We start from the raw sequence: 16,480 nt of genomic DNA, 5'->3' as shown, positions 1-16,480 counted from the left end.
CCAACATATCCAGAACCTCCAATGAAAAGTCTAAGTTATGGGGTTTCACATTTCAAGACACTGATGGTTCCTTTCTGTTCCTATGTCTGTCGAGGTCCCGAAGATGAGTATGCGCCTAACTGTCAACCTCCCTGTTTGTTATGTCTTACACGTACACTCATGCCTAAGCGCTTCCTACCTCTTCGTCACACACTCTAAGCTCCTCCCTTGCTTGCGCCATGCCCTCAAACACAACCCAGCCTTTCACGTCTCCCCTACACCCCTTGCTGCCTCCTCCCCTTCCTTACAGTCAGTGCCCGGCCTTGCACCTTGGAACTCAGCACACCTTCAATCAAGACACCTGCCTCGTGAATCTGTCGTCGCGAACAATCGGCGTGCCTTGAAGTATCCAGGGAACAAGTGGCAATCATGAGGTATTCCCGCCTGGGGACGAAAGCGAGAGGAAAGAAGAGAAGGGAAGGAAGGGAGGGAGGGGCAACTACTGACCCATTAACCTCTGCCCCCCCCCAACCGAACGGGATACCCTCCACCCCACCCCCATTTTACCACCCCGCCACCATAACCACCATAGCCAAGAACACCACCACCAGTACTTGTATTTAATGGGAGTACCTGACGTCCTCTTTCTCACTACTTTTGTTTTCATTATCTTATTTTACAGCACGACCGCAACCACCACCACCTCCACCATCACTTGACCCACCACTACCATCACCATCACCACCACCACGAGCATCAACACTACTATCATCACTATTGCGACCATCAACATCACCTCAACCATCATCATCACCACCAAAACCGCCGCAACCATCGTCGCTACTGTTCTCTTTCCTTCCCTTCTCGTATCGGCACCCCCATCACTCGCGATGAGCTGTTTCTGTACATCTTTTACGAGTATCATCTCCCATTCTTCTCCTTTGTTCTGTATGAAGGCCACTTTTTCTGATAAGCATCTTCGGTCTCATGATCACTACTGTTGTCTTCGTTGAATTCACCGTTGTCTCGATTAGGTCAACTGGCACACGCGCACACAGACAGACAGAAAAGACAGACAGGCAGACAGAGAACACACACACACACACACACACACACACACACACACACACACACACACACACACACACACACACACTCGCTACTAGCTAGTCAAAGCTTGTGATAGCCATGGTGTGTGCCGTGCCTGGACTTAGGAGCAGACACGGGCGGCGCCGCAACTGTTGTGGTGGCGTGGCCGTGATGGTGTCGGCAGTAATGTGGGCCTCGACGCAAGAAAGCCGCACTGGGCCTCAAGGAGCAAAAAAGGGCAGCACGTCAAGGGGTTGTGGTGGGGTTGACAGTGCGCTGAACCTTAACACAAGATCGCAGGATTCTTGTTCCAACGAGTTCACTGACCACTTTAACACTTTCACTGGATGATGAAATGGAGCGAGATGGAAATATGAGCACTGCTGTGTACCTGCTAAACAAGCACGTACTGTGACCGTAGATTCAAGGGCGGCCTACATCCAACAAAGTGACATATGACCATAGATCTTTTTTAGCTATCCTGTGTCTGGGTATAGGAAGGGAGATGCACCAGACACATGGCTCCGGCTGCCCTTGACTGGCTGAAAGAGCAAATGGGAGGTGACAAGCAGTGGGGTGAGGTGAGGAGGGTGTGACTGCGTCGGAAGAGCACACCCCATTTAGATCCCACCTGAATTGTTGTTAGCCATGAGAACAGAAGCCCTCACGCTCCCTCTCCCTCATTCTTCCATTTCCACCTTCCCCCGTCTCACAGTACCCTCCACCCCTCCCTCACCTTCCCCTTCACTCCCCTCTCTTAGTCCTTCCCTCCTTTCCCAACCCACATCCTCCGTCAGTCCCTCCCCCACGTCCCTCCCCTCCCGGGCCTTCTCCCCTCCTCTCCCTGAATTCTCCCCCGTCCCGCCACTCCGCTTCCCTCCCCTCTCCTTCTCTCCTCCCCTCGCTCCTCCCCTTCCACTTCGCGTCCTTCCTCCCATCCTGCTGCCCTTCTCCGCCTACCTCGAGAGTATAAATACGGGGCTTATCCCCTTGCAAGGGAGAGTTGCTCAGGCCCTCGCCGCTGCTGATATTCTTCTCCGCTCAGCTCCTACAGGAACACAACGAGGTGGGTCACAGGAAACGAGCTGTTGGTGCGTTAGGGGAACAGGGTGTGCGCTGCAGGGAGAGTAAACCTGATCGTCCTGCTCCCGCTTTGCTGTGTAAACGTGCATCAGCAGCGGTGGCCGGCTAATGAAAAGGCAATCAAGATACTTTATCGATATTGTTTGAAGTGAGAGAATAAGGTACGATATTGATATTTTGAAGAACGAAGTGAAAGAAAAATCATTACATGCGACTAAGACCTTGTAATGAGTTGATTTGACATATACCAAGTTAAACGATAGAGCTCTCTGCTCTGAAAAAGAGTAACTTTGAATGCGTGGCGTAGGAAGTAACGTTAATCAATAGTATAATTGTTTATCATTTCCCGAGGAATATATATCGGTGCGCAGTCAGTCTCCACAACGAGAGTGAAAGTAGTGTCAGTAGAGCAGCTGAGGCGCTGATCAGCAGTGGCCTCCGTGGCGGGTCGAGAAGTCTTCCCGAAACGAGGCTCCCCACTGTGAGGCTCGGCGCCACCATTTGGGGAGTCCTGCCCGGCAATACAAAACTTACTGTGCGAGTTTTATCTTCTTGGTTCACTAACATCAAGAAGTAAATCGATTAGGTTGTGAAGATTTTTTTGGTGTGTGTGATGTAAAAAAAAAAAAAAAAAAAAACGTAATATTTTGGAGAACTACAAGAGGATTAGAATTCATGGTACGTCAACATAACTTGAACCAAAGACCATTTTGAACACAGATGGCTCACTATACCTTTACTTTTCATTCTAAGCTCGTAAAAATAAATAGCTATAACAATAAATGTGTGTGTGTGTGTGTGTGTGTGTGTGTGTGTGTGTGTGTGTGTGTGTGTGTGTGTGTGTGTGTGTGTGTGTGTGTGTGTGTGTGTGTGTGTGTGTGTGAAATCAGAAATATCCGATGTTTAAAAACTCATGCGTACCCAAGCAAAGATGTTCCAGAGCTTACTAGCGATTCGGATTAATTCTTGAATAAAGATCAAGACACCACAGGGAAGATGAAATAGAGAAAGCTGTATTAATATATTTTTTTGCGGCTCTGAGGTAGTCTTGTGTGACGGGGTGGCGGTGTTTGTAACGTTTTAATCGAAGTATGAGGCGCGCTATGCGTGTAAGGAAAGCTAGTTTCGGGTGAAGAAGTTAAGAGTTCCATCTGGTGCAAACATATGTAAATTACCGTTAAATATCAATATTATTTCAACAATTGCCTGTGTGAGTTGATACGATTAAAATATAATATCAACCAATGAGCGGCCGCGTTCCTCCTCCCTGCGCCAATATGGGTTCAGGATGGACAGCACGTGCGAGACTGACGCCTGTCCCCTGAAATGACGCGGTCCAGACTCGCACCAAATTCTTTGTTATTAACTAGATCTTGCGTCTGAGTTACAACATCCATCCAAACGCTGTCCGGACACTCACCGTGTATCCCGAATTATGGTCGATTTACGGATATGTAGCCTCAACCCTAAATAGTTAAACTTATCCGATATCCGGAATATAGAGGTCCTATTTACAGCGGGATTATTGTATATATGTACACACATACACACACACATACATACATACATACATACATACATACATACATATATATATATATATATATATATATATATATATATATATATATATATATATATATATATATATATATATATATATATATATATATATATATATATATATATATATATATATATATATATATATATATATATATATATATGTGTGTGTGTGTGTGTGTGTGTGTAAAATTGCGATCAGAAATATGGAGAACTCTTACTACTTAAATAGGACGGTAAGTGCAAATGACAATCTGTTGCACAAGTGCAAATCCATCTCAAGAGTCAAATAAAGCAAAAATATGGTAAGGTAAGTGTGTCTCGGCTCATCTGGGCGATAAAGTCCTCTCAGGTCGGCCCACAACCCACAAAGCACGGAGAAATTGCACAGGGGAGCGGCGCGTGATTGGACTTTATTCCCAAATGAGTTGGCGAGACGCGGGGGTTCCAATCACCGCTGCTCTAACCTGTGGAATTTCTCTTTGTTGCAGGATGTGGCGCTTAACGGCGACGCTGCTGCTGGCCGCCCTCTCTTCAGCTTTACCTCAGGGCTACGATTACCTACCACCTCCACCGAACACCGTCTGTGAGCCGGTCACCTCCGCGGTGATCGATACTCGATACCAAACTTCCGTAGTCGTTCAAACCATTGACCGGGTCGACACCCGGTATGTTACGACAACTCTTGTCAGAGAGCAGGTTATCCCCACCACGATATATCGGACCAATGTCCAGACCCAAGTCACGTACCAGACCAGTGAGGTCCAGACGACCATATACCGAACCAATGACCGCGTGGTAACCCAGACAGTGCCCAGCCCTCCTCGCCAACAGACTCAGTACATCACCACGACCCGTGTCGTGCCTCAAGTCAGCTACGTCACCCAGACTCAAGTGCAGACACAGGTTGTGCCTGTAGAAGTCACTCGCACACAGGTTCAGACAGTTAACACCCCTGTCGTCAACTATCAGACACAGGCGGTGCAGCAAACACAGTATGTATCTGTGCCCGGACCGGATGTGGTCCGTACCCGCGTGCAGACCTTGGTCCAGACCTCCGTGGTCCGCCAGCAGCAGCCCGGTAACACCCGCTACGTCACATCCACCAGCGTGCGTCAGGTGGTTCAGACAAGCGTGGTCCGAGGCCGGGACGTTGTCAGCACTAGCGTGGTCCAGCGCCAGCAGGTCATCCCCTACACCTCCGTCAACACCCGCTACGAAAACGCTTACACCACTCGCGAGCAGGTCGTCACCCGCACCAACGTCGTCACTCAGACCCAAGTCCAGACACAGGTTGTTCCTCAAGAGGTGGTGCGGACCCAGGTGGTGCCCACCACCATCTACACCACCATCTACAGGACCCAGGTGCAGCCCTTCACCCAGGTGCAGACGGTGGTCCAGACCCAGTATGTCACTCCCGCCCCCGTCTACCAGACCCAGGAGGTGACCCGCACCTCGGTGGTGCAAGTCCCCGGCCAGGACCGCGTTGTTACTCAGCAGGTGGTACAGACTCAGCAGCGGCAGCAGGTCGTGTACCAGACAGTTACTCAGCCCCAACAGGTTACCGTCACCAGGACCGTCACTGGAACTTGCGGACAGACTGGATATAACTACGATAGGCCAGCTGTGCCCTTTAACTTCTAAAGATGAATCGGATTAATATAACATCATTATTAATGTAATTGAATACCATACAAATGAAAGAGGTGCATTTTCTACGTAAAAATGACCCTAACACTCAAGAAGCATACATTTTGTATTTATATTCTAAGGAATAAACTAATAATATTACATCACGATTTCAGTCAAAAATTTACCTTAACTTTTTTCAGTGGTAAGTAAAATTTATCTTCACTGATTGATATATGAATTATATAGCATGAGAATGTATTATGTAAACGTTTGTATGACTTTCAGAATGAAGGTGCTGCTGCTGTCACTGCTCGTGGGTTGCACTGTCGGGGCCACGGTAGAAAGACAGCGAAGGCAGTTGTTCGGCAATGAGCTGAATGGGTACCTGCCTCCTCCTCCTGGATCGTGCGTCCCGTCTACCATCTATCGCACACAGACACAATACTCCACTCAAGTGATCCCTTCGACCGTCTATAACAATGACATAGAGTATATCACTAAAACTGACTACAGACAACAACCAGTCTACACCACCATCTACTCTGAGGTGGTGCGGACTCAACAGATCCCGTCCGTAGTGTACCAGACGGCGACGGTAACCCGCACACAGGAGAACACCCGCACGCAGGTGGTCACCCTCCCGCCTCAGATCAACTACGTCACTCGCACTCAGGAGGTTGTCCGCACCCAGGTCCAGTACGAGACCAGGTACTCCACGCGCATCCAGCAGGTGCCCACCACCGTCACCAGGAACGTGGTGTCCACCCAGACAGTGCCCCAGCAGGTGGTCAGCACCGTCTACAGGACACAGTACGTCACCAGTACCCAGCAGCTCCCGGGACAGACACGCACCATCGACAGCACCCAGTACAGCACCGTATACTCCACCGCGGTCATCCCCGGCCAGGACGTCGTGCTCACTACCACCGTCTACAGGACCAACGCCGTCACCCAAACCATCACCCAGCCGGGACAGACCCAAGTCATCACCTCCACACAGGTGGTGCCCGTCACCACCACCATCTACTCGGAGGTGGTGCGCACCAGCACCCAGACCCAGTACGTCACCAGCACGTCGGTGCAGCAGCAGGTGTCCACCGTCTACCGCACGCAGCAGGTGCCTCAGTACAACACCAGGACGGTCACAGTGCCCCAGCAGGTGGTCAGCACCCAGGTGTCGACGCAGGTGGTGCCCACGACCATCTACTCGCAGCAAACCATCTACACCACCCAAAACCTGCCGGCCCAGACGCAGTACGTGACAGTCACCCGCACCGCCGTCAGCACCCAGCAGCAGCCTGGCCAGACACGCACGCAGTACGTCACCAGCGTCGTCTACAACACCAACTATGTCACCTCCACCACCTACAGCAGAATCGTCAACACCATCACGGCCTCCACCACTGTCCAACCTGACTGCAAAACTGGCTACAACTACAATGCACCGGCAAGGCCCTTCAATGCCTTGGGACGTTGATAGAAAAAGTGCAGAGATTAAAAGCGGCGGCCAGCAGCTTCATTTTGCTGAACGCCGACTTTTTTATTGGCCTTTAGGAGCCTTCCTCTCTTCGTCGATGCATCAGGTGGCTTCAGGTCTGCTCCTTGGTCGACATTCCCATACCATCTCCAACTAACAACTGTATCGTAATACAAGGGTATGCTTCAACCCGAGTCCTCATTTATATGGTATTTAATACAAAATAAAATAAATACAAACGGATTTCTCAAAGCTGCATTTCACGTATCAGATATGTATGTGTGTGTGTGTGTGTGTGTGTGTGTGTGTGTGTGTGTGTGTGTGTGTGTGTGTGTGTGTGTGTGTGTGTGTGTGTGTGTGTGTGTGTGTGTGTGTGTTGTGCAAAAGTGTGTGTGTGTGTGTATATGTGTGTGTGTGTGTGTGTGTGTGTGTGTGTGTGTGTGTGTGTTTAATTCACCACCACCACGTCCTGATCACGAGATGGAATCGCAACCGCCAGCAAGTAGGTACCCGCCCGACAAGAGCAAGGCTCATTCAAGTCGATCTCTGGGTACTACCGGGACCTTCCCACACCACACCTAAAGGGGGGACAGTAACCACTCTGTGTTAACAGAAAAATCACGGCCTGAACGAGGCTCGAACCTCTGCCTGCCAGGCCACGAAGCCTGGCAATTCAGAGCTTTAAACCACCGAGGTACGGAGTGGTGTGTGTGTGTGTGTGTGTGTGTGTGTGTGTGTGTGTGTGTGTGTGTGTGTGTGTGTACGTAAATATACGTATGTGTTTGAATATACGGAGACTACAAAAGGCCAGACGGCCTACACAAGGCAGGTCCTGAAGATGGATTGCTAAAAAAGTATCTTCCGTCCACATTTGTTAGCTATTCAGATCGTTCCACTCATCAACCACTCTTCGTGAACCAGTTTTTCCCTATTTCTTTCCTGAACTTGAATTTCTCCAACACATATATACTTGTTACTGAATATTCTAACATCAGTTGTTAATATATGTACTTCATATAAATCGTCCTTGCTAATCCCCATTTGAACACAAATTAAATCCCAACGTAGTCTATGTCTTTCCAAAGAGTGCAAACTGAGTCGCTTTATCCTTTCTACGGTAAGATTTAAGTCGTCATTTAGGTCATTTTGGTCATTCTCCTCTGTATTGCTTCACGTGAATGTATATATTTCTTGTGACTGGGACACCCAAACTGAACAGCATAGCCCAGGTGAGGCCTAACCAGAGCAAATACAGCTTAATGATAACTTCTAAGCTCCGATTTTTTTTTCTTGTGTGTGTGTGTGTGTGTGTGTGTGTGTGTGTGTGTGTGTGTGTGTGTCAAGGTTGTTGATTTTTTTTTTTTTTAAATCGGATTCTTTTTATTTAAATCAGATTATTTTATTTAAATCGATTTTTTTGTTTTTCATTATTAATGAAAATAATTAAATGAATGTAAACCTTTATATTTTCTATATTACTTTCAAATACTTGTTGGAGTACGTATTCTTATATCATATTTCATCATGATAAGTAACCTGGCTGGCTGTTTGAGGCGTCCTAAGACTGACCATCCGAAGCCAGCCAGCCACTGGCCAGCACCACACCACAACTCTGTCTAGTCTCTTAACAGTCTAACCAGATCATGTCATGTTTTGAACATGTCCTGACTGAAATTGCACAAAGAAAGATGAATGCAGCTTCAAATTAAAGTATCAGAAAAGGCTGTGGGTGATCCATGTAAGTATGTGAAGTGATTCTTTGAAAAATAGGGGTATATATTTCAAATATTTCCTTCACTGCCACTTCCTATATTTGGTGTTTTTTGTCTTTTTTAATAGCTTTTCTTTAGTTCATTTGAGTGTTGGGAGGGGCCCAAGACTACCCACATGCTGTCCTCATGACTGCCCATCAACCGGACTCCAGCCAAACTCTATAAAGAGGACCAAGTGAAGCTCGGGGGGAGGGGGATTAGCCAAGCAAGATGGCGGCACTATAAAACAGTTCCCTGCGTCTCCAATTGGCTGGGACCAACCAAAAGAGTAAAGATGGGAGCATACGCTACAGCTGAGCGTGGCCGCAGTGCTCATCTCCGTGGCACTGGCCCTTAACCATTGGTGGGAAGAACCCATCACCCCATGACAGGGTCAGCATAACATCCGGGTTACGACAGTTTACCTTCCCCAGGTTTCCTCAGGTACCCATTTATCGACCAGCCCGAAAGGGAGGATGAGCAGCTGGGTGAGCAGCACGCTGACGGGCCAGGTCGGGATTCGAACCCAGGGCCGCGGATTCGTAGCAAGGCACGCTAACCACTAGACCACGGAGGCATATAAAAAAAAAGATCCAAGGGGTAAAAACTTGCTATATGGGGTCAGACTTAAGAATACAATCCAGCCGTTTTCAACAAGATGAGAAAACAGTTACAACAAGCAAATGAACTGAAGTTGGTAACCCATGATTTCACTGCACACATTCTAGATGTATTGGCTCATGGTTTGGAAAATGGGAACATAAAAGAACATGTGCTTTATTTTGTAAAATACTTTTGAAACCATCACTCTGCGTCAGCAAGATACCGCGAGAAAGACGGTCAGTGTTTTGTTCTGCTCAGGACACTGGACGGACCTGGTGTGGCTGACGGAAAATATAAAATTATATAATGAACTAATCAGCTCAGGAATTTTTTTTTGTGAAGTTGACAAGGAAAATATTGATATCAACGTTAAAGAGTGTTTTCTTTGTTTATGTCTCCATTCTATGTTCTTGCTCAGCAGTAAGATCAAGATTTAAATCAATAACATTAAAAAAAAAATCAAACAATATAAATCTTGATTTAAATCAATGATTTTTTTTAATCATTTGATTTAAATCTTGATTTAAATCAGTGATTAAAATCAACTTGATTAAATTAAAAAAAAACTGGTGTGTGTGTGTGTGTGTGTGTGTGTGTGTGTGTGTGTTTGCATGAAGTTATGTAAGAATATATGTATGTATATATGTATGCATGTACGAATGTATGTATGTATGTCTATATATGTGTATATGTTTGTGCGTGTGTTTATATGTTTTTGTGTGCGGTGTTTTTTTTTCTGTGTGTGTATGTGTGTGTGCGCGCGGGCGCTAAGCTCTTTCCAGTAAAAGAGAGCGAGAAACTAGGAGAAATTTTGGGGGGCGTAAAGATGCTCGGGAATGGTTATGCTGGTGGTAGTGGGAAGGGCTATTTTAAATGGCTGATGAGTGGGTGCTGTTCAGGAGAGACTACTGAACAGGTCCACGTATACATGCGTTGGAGGCTTGCGACTGTGGCGAGAAGCAGTGGCGGACAGGGGGTGAGTGGGGAGTGTGTTCAACAGGTAGGAAGTTAGAATGGAGTTGAAAGTAATACTTCCATGAACGAACGAAATATTTTCATTAGTATAAAACCTGTAGCATTGCTAGAAACAATATAACAGAACCTTTCACGTTTATCACTGCAAATTTTCATTAATATATTTATGAAAGTTTAGTTGCGTCACAAAAACTGACGATTTGCTCTTCATTATCAGCTAAGCCTCGCCGCGACAGTTAACAGCAACAGCTCTATCGGCGTCCAAGGAAGTTACACCCTTGCAAGAAGCGGCACCACTGCCTGCGTCTGTTTACATAGCAGGAGGTGAAGGTGAATGGACAGACTCAGCCCTTTTGTACTGTCTCAAAGTAGCACCAGGTAAACATTCATACTTTTATCGTACTTTCGCCGATCCTCACCGCGTAACCTTCCCTGTACATACCGAGCAGAATAAACACAGGCGCTGCTACGTAGGGAAGGTCAAGGTGCAGGATAGGTGGTGGGGATGGCCGGGTAGGTGTTCACTATGTTGACGGGGCCATTAAGGGTTCCTTTTTCCCCTTGACTTAAGGGTCACGTTTCCAAGGCATGTCTTTCCCTGACGCCCACACTCCGCCCTTCCTAACAAGATGATGAGGTAGTAGTAGTAGTAGTAGTAGTAGTAGTAGTAGAAAGAAAAAAGAACAAAGAGAAAAAGAAAAAGAAAAAGGAGGAGGAAGAAGAAAAAGAAGAAGAAGAAACTTTAAAGTCAAATATAAATATATACAAATATATATATAAATAAATAAATATATATATATATATATATATATATATATATATATATATATATATATATATATATATATATATATATATATATAGAGGGAGTTGGTTTCTCCGTCTCTAGTTGCAGTATTAGAGATTAATGCACACACGATTGTCCAGTGTAATATATACGTATATTACGTTTCGGTCTATGACGCTAGTAGGCTTTCTTGATGTGGCCTGATGGTCGGAGCAGGCCCGTTATGGCGCAAGCAAGTGTTTTATAGTGGCGCCATCTTACTTGGCTCATGTTGTCCCCCCGAAGCTCATCTTAAATCCTCTTTTTAGAGAGCGAATCTGGAGTCTGGATTGATAGGTGGTCCTCAGGATAGTATGTGGGTAGTCTTAGGCCACTCGGCGATGACTAAAAAATCCCAGCTTGTGGCGACGGGCGGGACGCGAACCCTCGTCCTCCTGGACGCGTCGCCAGAACGCCAACCTCTCAGTCACCGCCTCACACACACACACACACACACACACACACACACACACACATATATATATATATATATATATATATATATATATATATATATATATATATATATATATATATATATATATATATATATATATATATATATATATATATATATATATTGAAATACGTTATCTTTAACGTCACTATGGCAGATAAAATAACCTAAACATTTTTACAAACATCTTTCCCAGATATTGCTACTGACCACGAATTCGCAATTAAAAACAATAATTCCTTTCGTATCCAAAATAAAAGAGCCTTCGGTCAATCCAGCTTTGGAGGACATTTGGATACGGAACAATATCCAGACACACCCTGACAACACGATACTTACAGTAACTATCACCCCCCCCCCCCCATTAAATTTTGGGAGTGTTCCTCCGTCTCTAAGTTGCAGTAATTAGAGATTAATGCACACACACGATTGTCCAGTGTAATGCTAGACACTAGGATAGAAATGAATAAACAAAAAAATCGAAAAACAAAAAACAGTAGCCTACTCTATAATTTTGATACTGAAAGCTGCAGAGTTGGTGGGGCAGTTTCAGTGCGTGTCAGGAGAGGATGGGCAGCTGACGAGCCGATTCTTTTTTTTTTCTAATCTGTAGGCCGGCCCAACCAGTAATGTAAGAGCTTTATGTCCGGACACGGACGTAATGCAGCCAAAGTCTAGAATCCGTAAAATCAGCAGCATGTCCGGATACGGGACTTTCGGATACAAATGGGTAACAATAACCACTTGTACTTAAAAGATCCATTTAAACAACCACATGCCGAAAAAAAAAATATATATATATATATATATATATATATATATATATATATATATATATATATATATATATATATATATATATATATATATATATATAAATATATATATATATATATATAGTAAAGTTGAGGGCATAGGCTGTAGCAGCACATGGCCTCGGTGCTCATCTCCGTAACATTGGCCCTTGAGCCTGTGATGGGAGGGAGCCCATTACCCCGGGACACAGGGCCAGTGTGACATCCGGGTTACCACAGTTTACCTTCCCCAGGTGGGTGTGTGTATATATATATATATATATATATATATATATATATATATATATATATATATATATATATATATATGTATGTATGTGTGTGTGTGTGTGTGTGTGTGTGTGTATGTGTGTGTGTGTGTGTGTGTGTGTGTGTGTGTTATTATTATTCTTTGCTAAGCTGTTTTTTTTAATTTCGAAAATTCCAAAGCAGTTAAGTAAACTTAATCCCGGTGGACGGCAGAGAGAGAGAGAGAGAGAGAGAGAGCGTGTGAGACAGAGAGAGAGAGAGAGAGAGAGAGAGAGAGAGAGAGAGAGAGAGAGAGAGAGAGAGAGAGAGAGAGAGAGAGAGAGATGCAATGCCAGCTAGCCACACAGACAAAAACAAAAATAAACACATATAGAGAGACGAGCAGACCCATTCAGACACAGAGACAGGCAGGCGACAAGGGTGCACAGACAGCTCAGCATTTCGACAGGCAGACAAAACAAACGAGACTGACGTGGAGGAGAATAAACGTTAAGAAAGTGGCAAGAAGACGCCTCGATTCACACTGTTTGAAGAGAGACACTCCCTCGGGGGCACAGCGAAAGGGAAGAGATTTGGTTAGCAGTGTTTGCTATCCTTTCTGTTCTGCGCGACCTTCCTCAGCGGGGGAGGGAAGAGGGGTAGGGAGAGAGAAAGAGAGAGAGTGAGGGAGCGTCCTCCGTCAAGAAGCCGTATAAAAGATGAGCGTCATGCAGACCAGGGCACAGTTCACTTCTCTCATCCCTTCGTGGACTCCTCCTTGTTACTCTCCTCCCACCGAGCAAAGAAAAAAAGGTACGTGATGGGAGGTGTAGCTGAGATGGCTTGGTCTGTTTTATCTCCAAACATTATTATAACTTTAGTGAGAATGGTGTGTTGCAGATTTACCAAGTATACTTCTTGGCTAAAAATTTGAAGGTGTGCATATGTTATTCAGTAATCAAGATCATGAAATCTTCTTAGCAGTTCCTAATCTATCAAAAAATAACTTCAATCACACTTTAGTCCCACAAACACGATGCAAGAACACGATCTCTAATGCCTCCTCCCAAGGTGTAAGTTGAGTAACATTAAATACCTACAATGAGAAAAACTCAATCACTCGTCAGTGATGAATGAAAAATACTTCATTTGCGTCTCTCGGCTCATCTGGGCAATAAAGTCCTCACAGGTCGGCCCACAACCCACAAGGCACGGAGAAATTGCACAGGGGAGCGGCGCGTGATTGGACTTTATTCCCAAATGAGTTGGCGAGACGCGGGGGTTCCAATCACCGCTGCTCTAACCTGTGGAATTTCTCTTTGTTGCAGGATGTGGCGCTTGACGGCGACGCTGCTGCTGGCCGCCCTGGCCTCTGCCTTGCCCCAGGGAGGTTATCTTCCACCCAGACCAGATCCAGTTTGTGAGACGATCACCTCTGAGGTGTATGATACTCGCGTTCAAACATCCATTGCCGTCCAGACTGTCGACCAAGTTGATACGCAGTATATTACCACAACCATTGTTAGACCACAGGTCGTGCCAACCACAATATACAATACAAGAGTCCAGACAATTCCACAAATTGAAACAAGTGTCATCCAGAGTACGACCAACGTCGTTTCTGACCGAGTGGTAACCCAGACCGTGCCCAGCCCTCCTCGCCAAGAGGTTCAGTACATCACCACGACCCGTGTCGTGCCTCAAGTCAGCTACGTCACCCAGACTCAGGTGCAGACACAGGTTGTGCCTGTAGAAGTCACACGCACACAGGTTCAGACAGTTAACACCCCTGTCATCAACTACCAGACACAGGCGGTGCAGCAAACACAGTATGTCTCAGTACCTGGACCGGATGTGGTCCGTACCCGCGTGCAGACCGTGGTCCAGACCTCCGTGGTCCGCCAACAACAACCCGGTAACACCCGCTACGTCACCTCCACCAGCGTGCGTCAGGTGGTTCAGACAAGCGTGGTCCGAGGCCGGGACGTTGTCAGCACTAGCGTGGTCCAACGCCAGCAGGTCATCCCCTACACCTCCGTCAACACCCGCTACGAAAACGCTTACACCACTCGCGAGCAGGTCGTCACCCAAACCAACGTCGTCACTCAGACCCAAGTCCAGACACAGGTTGTTCCCCAAGAAGTGGTGCGGACCCAGGTGGTGCCCACCACCATCTACACCACCATCTACAGGACCCAGGTGCAGCCCTTCACTCAGGTGCAGACGGTGGTCCAGACCCAGTATGTCACTCCCGCCCCCGTCTACCAGACCCAGGAGGTGACCCGCACCTCGGTGGTGCAAGTCCCCGGCCAGGACCGCGTTGTAACCCAGCAGGTGGTGCAGACTCAGCAGCAGCAGCAGGTCGTGTACCAGACAGTCAACCAGCCACAGCAGGTCACCGTCACCAGGACCGTCACTGGGACTTGCGGACAGACTGGATACAACTACAACAGACCACAAAACGCTTTCAACTTTTAAAATAACTTTTTTTTATTTCAGCCGATAACCTTGATTCAAAATTAGCTGAAAGGAATTGATTTCGCAATGTTCTACAGCATCTATGATTCTAATATCGAAGTTAGCATTCAGTAAAACATACCTTGTATCCATCGTTTTTCCTCCGTCATAAACACCTGATTATCAAAATTCATAAACAAATACACTTAAAACGGTAAGCATTACTTAGTAAAACAACGTACCATGTACTACATAAATAATGTGAGTATTATGCCTACAATACTCTTGATTGCATCGTATTGTTTTATGTTCCAGCAAAATGAAGCTGCTGCTACTGCTGTCTGTGCTGCTGGGGTTGTCGTTCTCAGCCTCGGTGGAGCGACAACGGCGGCAGGTTTGGGGCAACAAAGTAAACCTTGAGTCGTCTCAAGGATACCTCCCACCACGCCAAGAGTGCCAACCCTCGACGATCTACCGTACGCAGACCCAGTACTCTACTCAGGTGATTCCCTCCACCGTGTATAACAACGACGTCCAGTACATCACGGAGACATCGGTCAGCGTGCAACAAGTATATACGACAGTCACTTCGGAGGTGGTACGGACCCAACAGATCCCATCCATCGTGTACCAGACAGTGACGGTAACCCGCACACAGGAGAACACTCGCACCCAGGTGGTCACCCTTCCGGCTCAGGTCAACTACGTCACTAGCACACAAGAGGCTGTCCGCACCCAGGTCCAGTACGAGACCAGGTACTCCACGCGCATCCAGCAGGTGCCCACCACCGTCACCAGGAACGTGGTGTCCACCCAGACAGTGCCCCAGCAGGTGGTCAGCACCGTCTACAGGACACAGTACGTCACCAGTACCCAGCAGCTCCCGGGACAGACACGCACCATCGACAGCACCCAGTACAGCACCGTATACTCCACCGCGGTCATCCCCGGCCAGGACGTCGTGCTCACTACCACCGTCTACAGCACTAACGCCGTCACCCAAACCATCACCCAGCCGGGACAGACCCAAGTCATCACCTCCACCCAGGTGGTGCCCGTCACTACCACCATCTACTCGGAGGTGGTGCGCACCAGCACCCAGACCCAGTACGTCACCAGCACGTCGGTGCAGCAGCAGGTGTCCACCGTCTACCGCACGCAGCAGGTGCCTCAGTACAACACCAGGACGGTCACAGTGCCCCAGCAGGTGGTCAGCACCCAGGTGTCGACGCAGGTGGTGCCCACGACCATCTACTCGCAGCAAACCATCTACACCACCCAAAACCTGCCGGCCCAGACGCAGTACGTGACAGTCACCCGCACCGCCGTCAGCACCGAGCAGCAGCCTGGCCAGACACGCACGCAGTACGTCACCAGCACCGTCTACAACACCAATTATGTCACCTCCACCACCTACAACAGAGTCGTCAACACCATCACGGCCACAAGTACCACCCAGCCCGATTGCAACACCGGATATAACTATCCCACCCCTGATCAGCGCTTTAATGCATTGGGCTAATTTTTTTTTTAATTTTGATCGAC

The 16,480-nt window shown here is 47.0% G+C and overlaps 3 protein-coding genes and 1 long non-coding RNA gene across 7 annotated transcripts in view; 3 read left to right on the top strand and 1 right to left on the bottom strand.

Moving 5' to 3' along the window:
- The window catches only part of LOC127009247 (uncharacterized), an 18,176-nt gene extending 12,671 nt beyond the window's left edge, over positions 1–5,505 (top strand). The window contains exon 2 of the mRNA XM_050882128.1: positions 4,621–5,505. Within this exon, the coding sequence (XP_050738085.1) occupies positions 4,621–5,358 (738 nt within the window). The 3' untranslated portion in view covers positions 5,359–5,505. The remainder of the gene's footprint in view (positions 1–4,620) is intronic.
- LOC127009246 (mucin-12-like) overlaps positions 1–16,480 on the top strand; it is a 75,918-nt gene extending 59,438 nt beyond the window's left edge. The window contains exons 1-2 of one of the 4 annotated variants that reach the window (XM_050882126.1): positions 13,136–13,291; positions 13,807–15,083. In XM_050882126.1, the coding sequence (XP_050738083.1) occupies positions 13,808–14,956 (1,149 nt within the window). In that variant the 5' untranslated portion in view covers positions 13,136–13,291; position 13,807 and the 3' untranslated portion in view covers positions 14,957–15,083. Of the gene's footprint in view, positions 1–13,135; positions 13,292–13,806; positions 15,084–15,250 lie in introns of those variants that run through there. The other 3 variants (XM_050882123.1, XM_050882122.1, XM_050882125.1) reach the window with 3 other exon arrangements.
- Positions 1,969–7,066, top strand: LOC127009249 (uncharacterized). The gene is made up of 2 exons (XM_050882131.1): positions 1,969–2,134; positions 5,632–7,066. Exon 2 carries the CDS (start codon positions 5,633–5,635, stop codon positions 6,821–6,823), a length of 1,191 nt encoding a protein of 396 aa, XP_050738088.1. The 5' UTR covers positions 1,969–2,134; position 5,632; the 3' UTR covers positions 6,824–7,066.
- On the bottom strand, positions 6,150–16,122 carry LOC127009251 (uncharacterized). The gene is made up of 2 exons (XR_007761742.1): positions 15,974–16,122; positions 6,150–6,336 (listed from the first exon to the last, which is right to left on the bottom strand). It is a non-coding gene; the product is annotated as an uncharacterized LOC127009251 (long non-coding RNA).

This window comes from Eriocheir sinensis, chromosome 40 (assembly GCF_024679095.1).
Source record: "Eriocheir sinensis breed Jianghai 21 chromosome 40, ASM2467909v1, whole genome shotgun sequence".
NCBI lineage: Eukaryota > Metazoa > Arthropoda > Malacostraca > Decapoda > Varunidae > Eriocheir > Eriocheir sinensis.
The sequence above is the reverse complement of the archived record's forward strand: the minus strand, read 5'-3'. Positions and strand labels throughout refer to the sequence as shown.

What these genes read in the sequence shown, in the direction of transcription:
- LOC127009249 (XM_050882131.1), top strand. Translation starts at nt 5,633, where the DNA reads ATGAAGGTGCTGCTGCTGTCACTGCTCGTGGGTTGCACTGTCGGGGCC.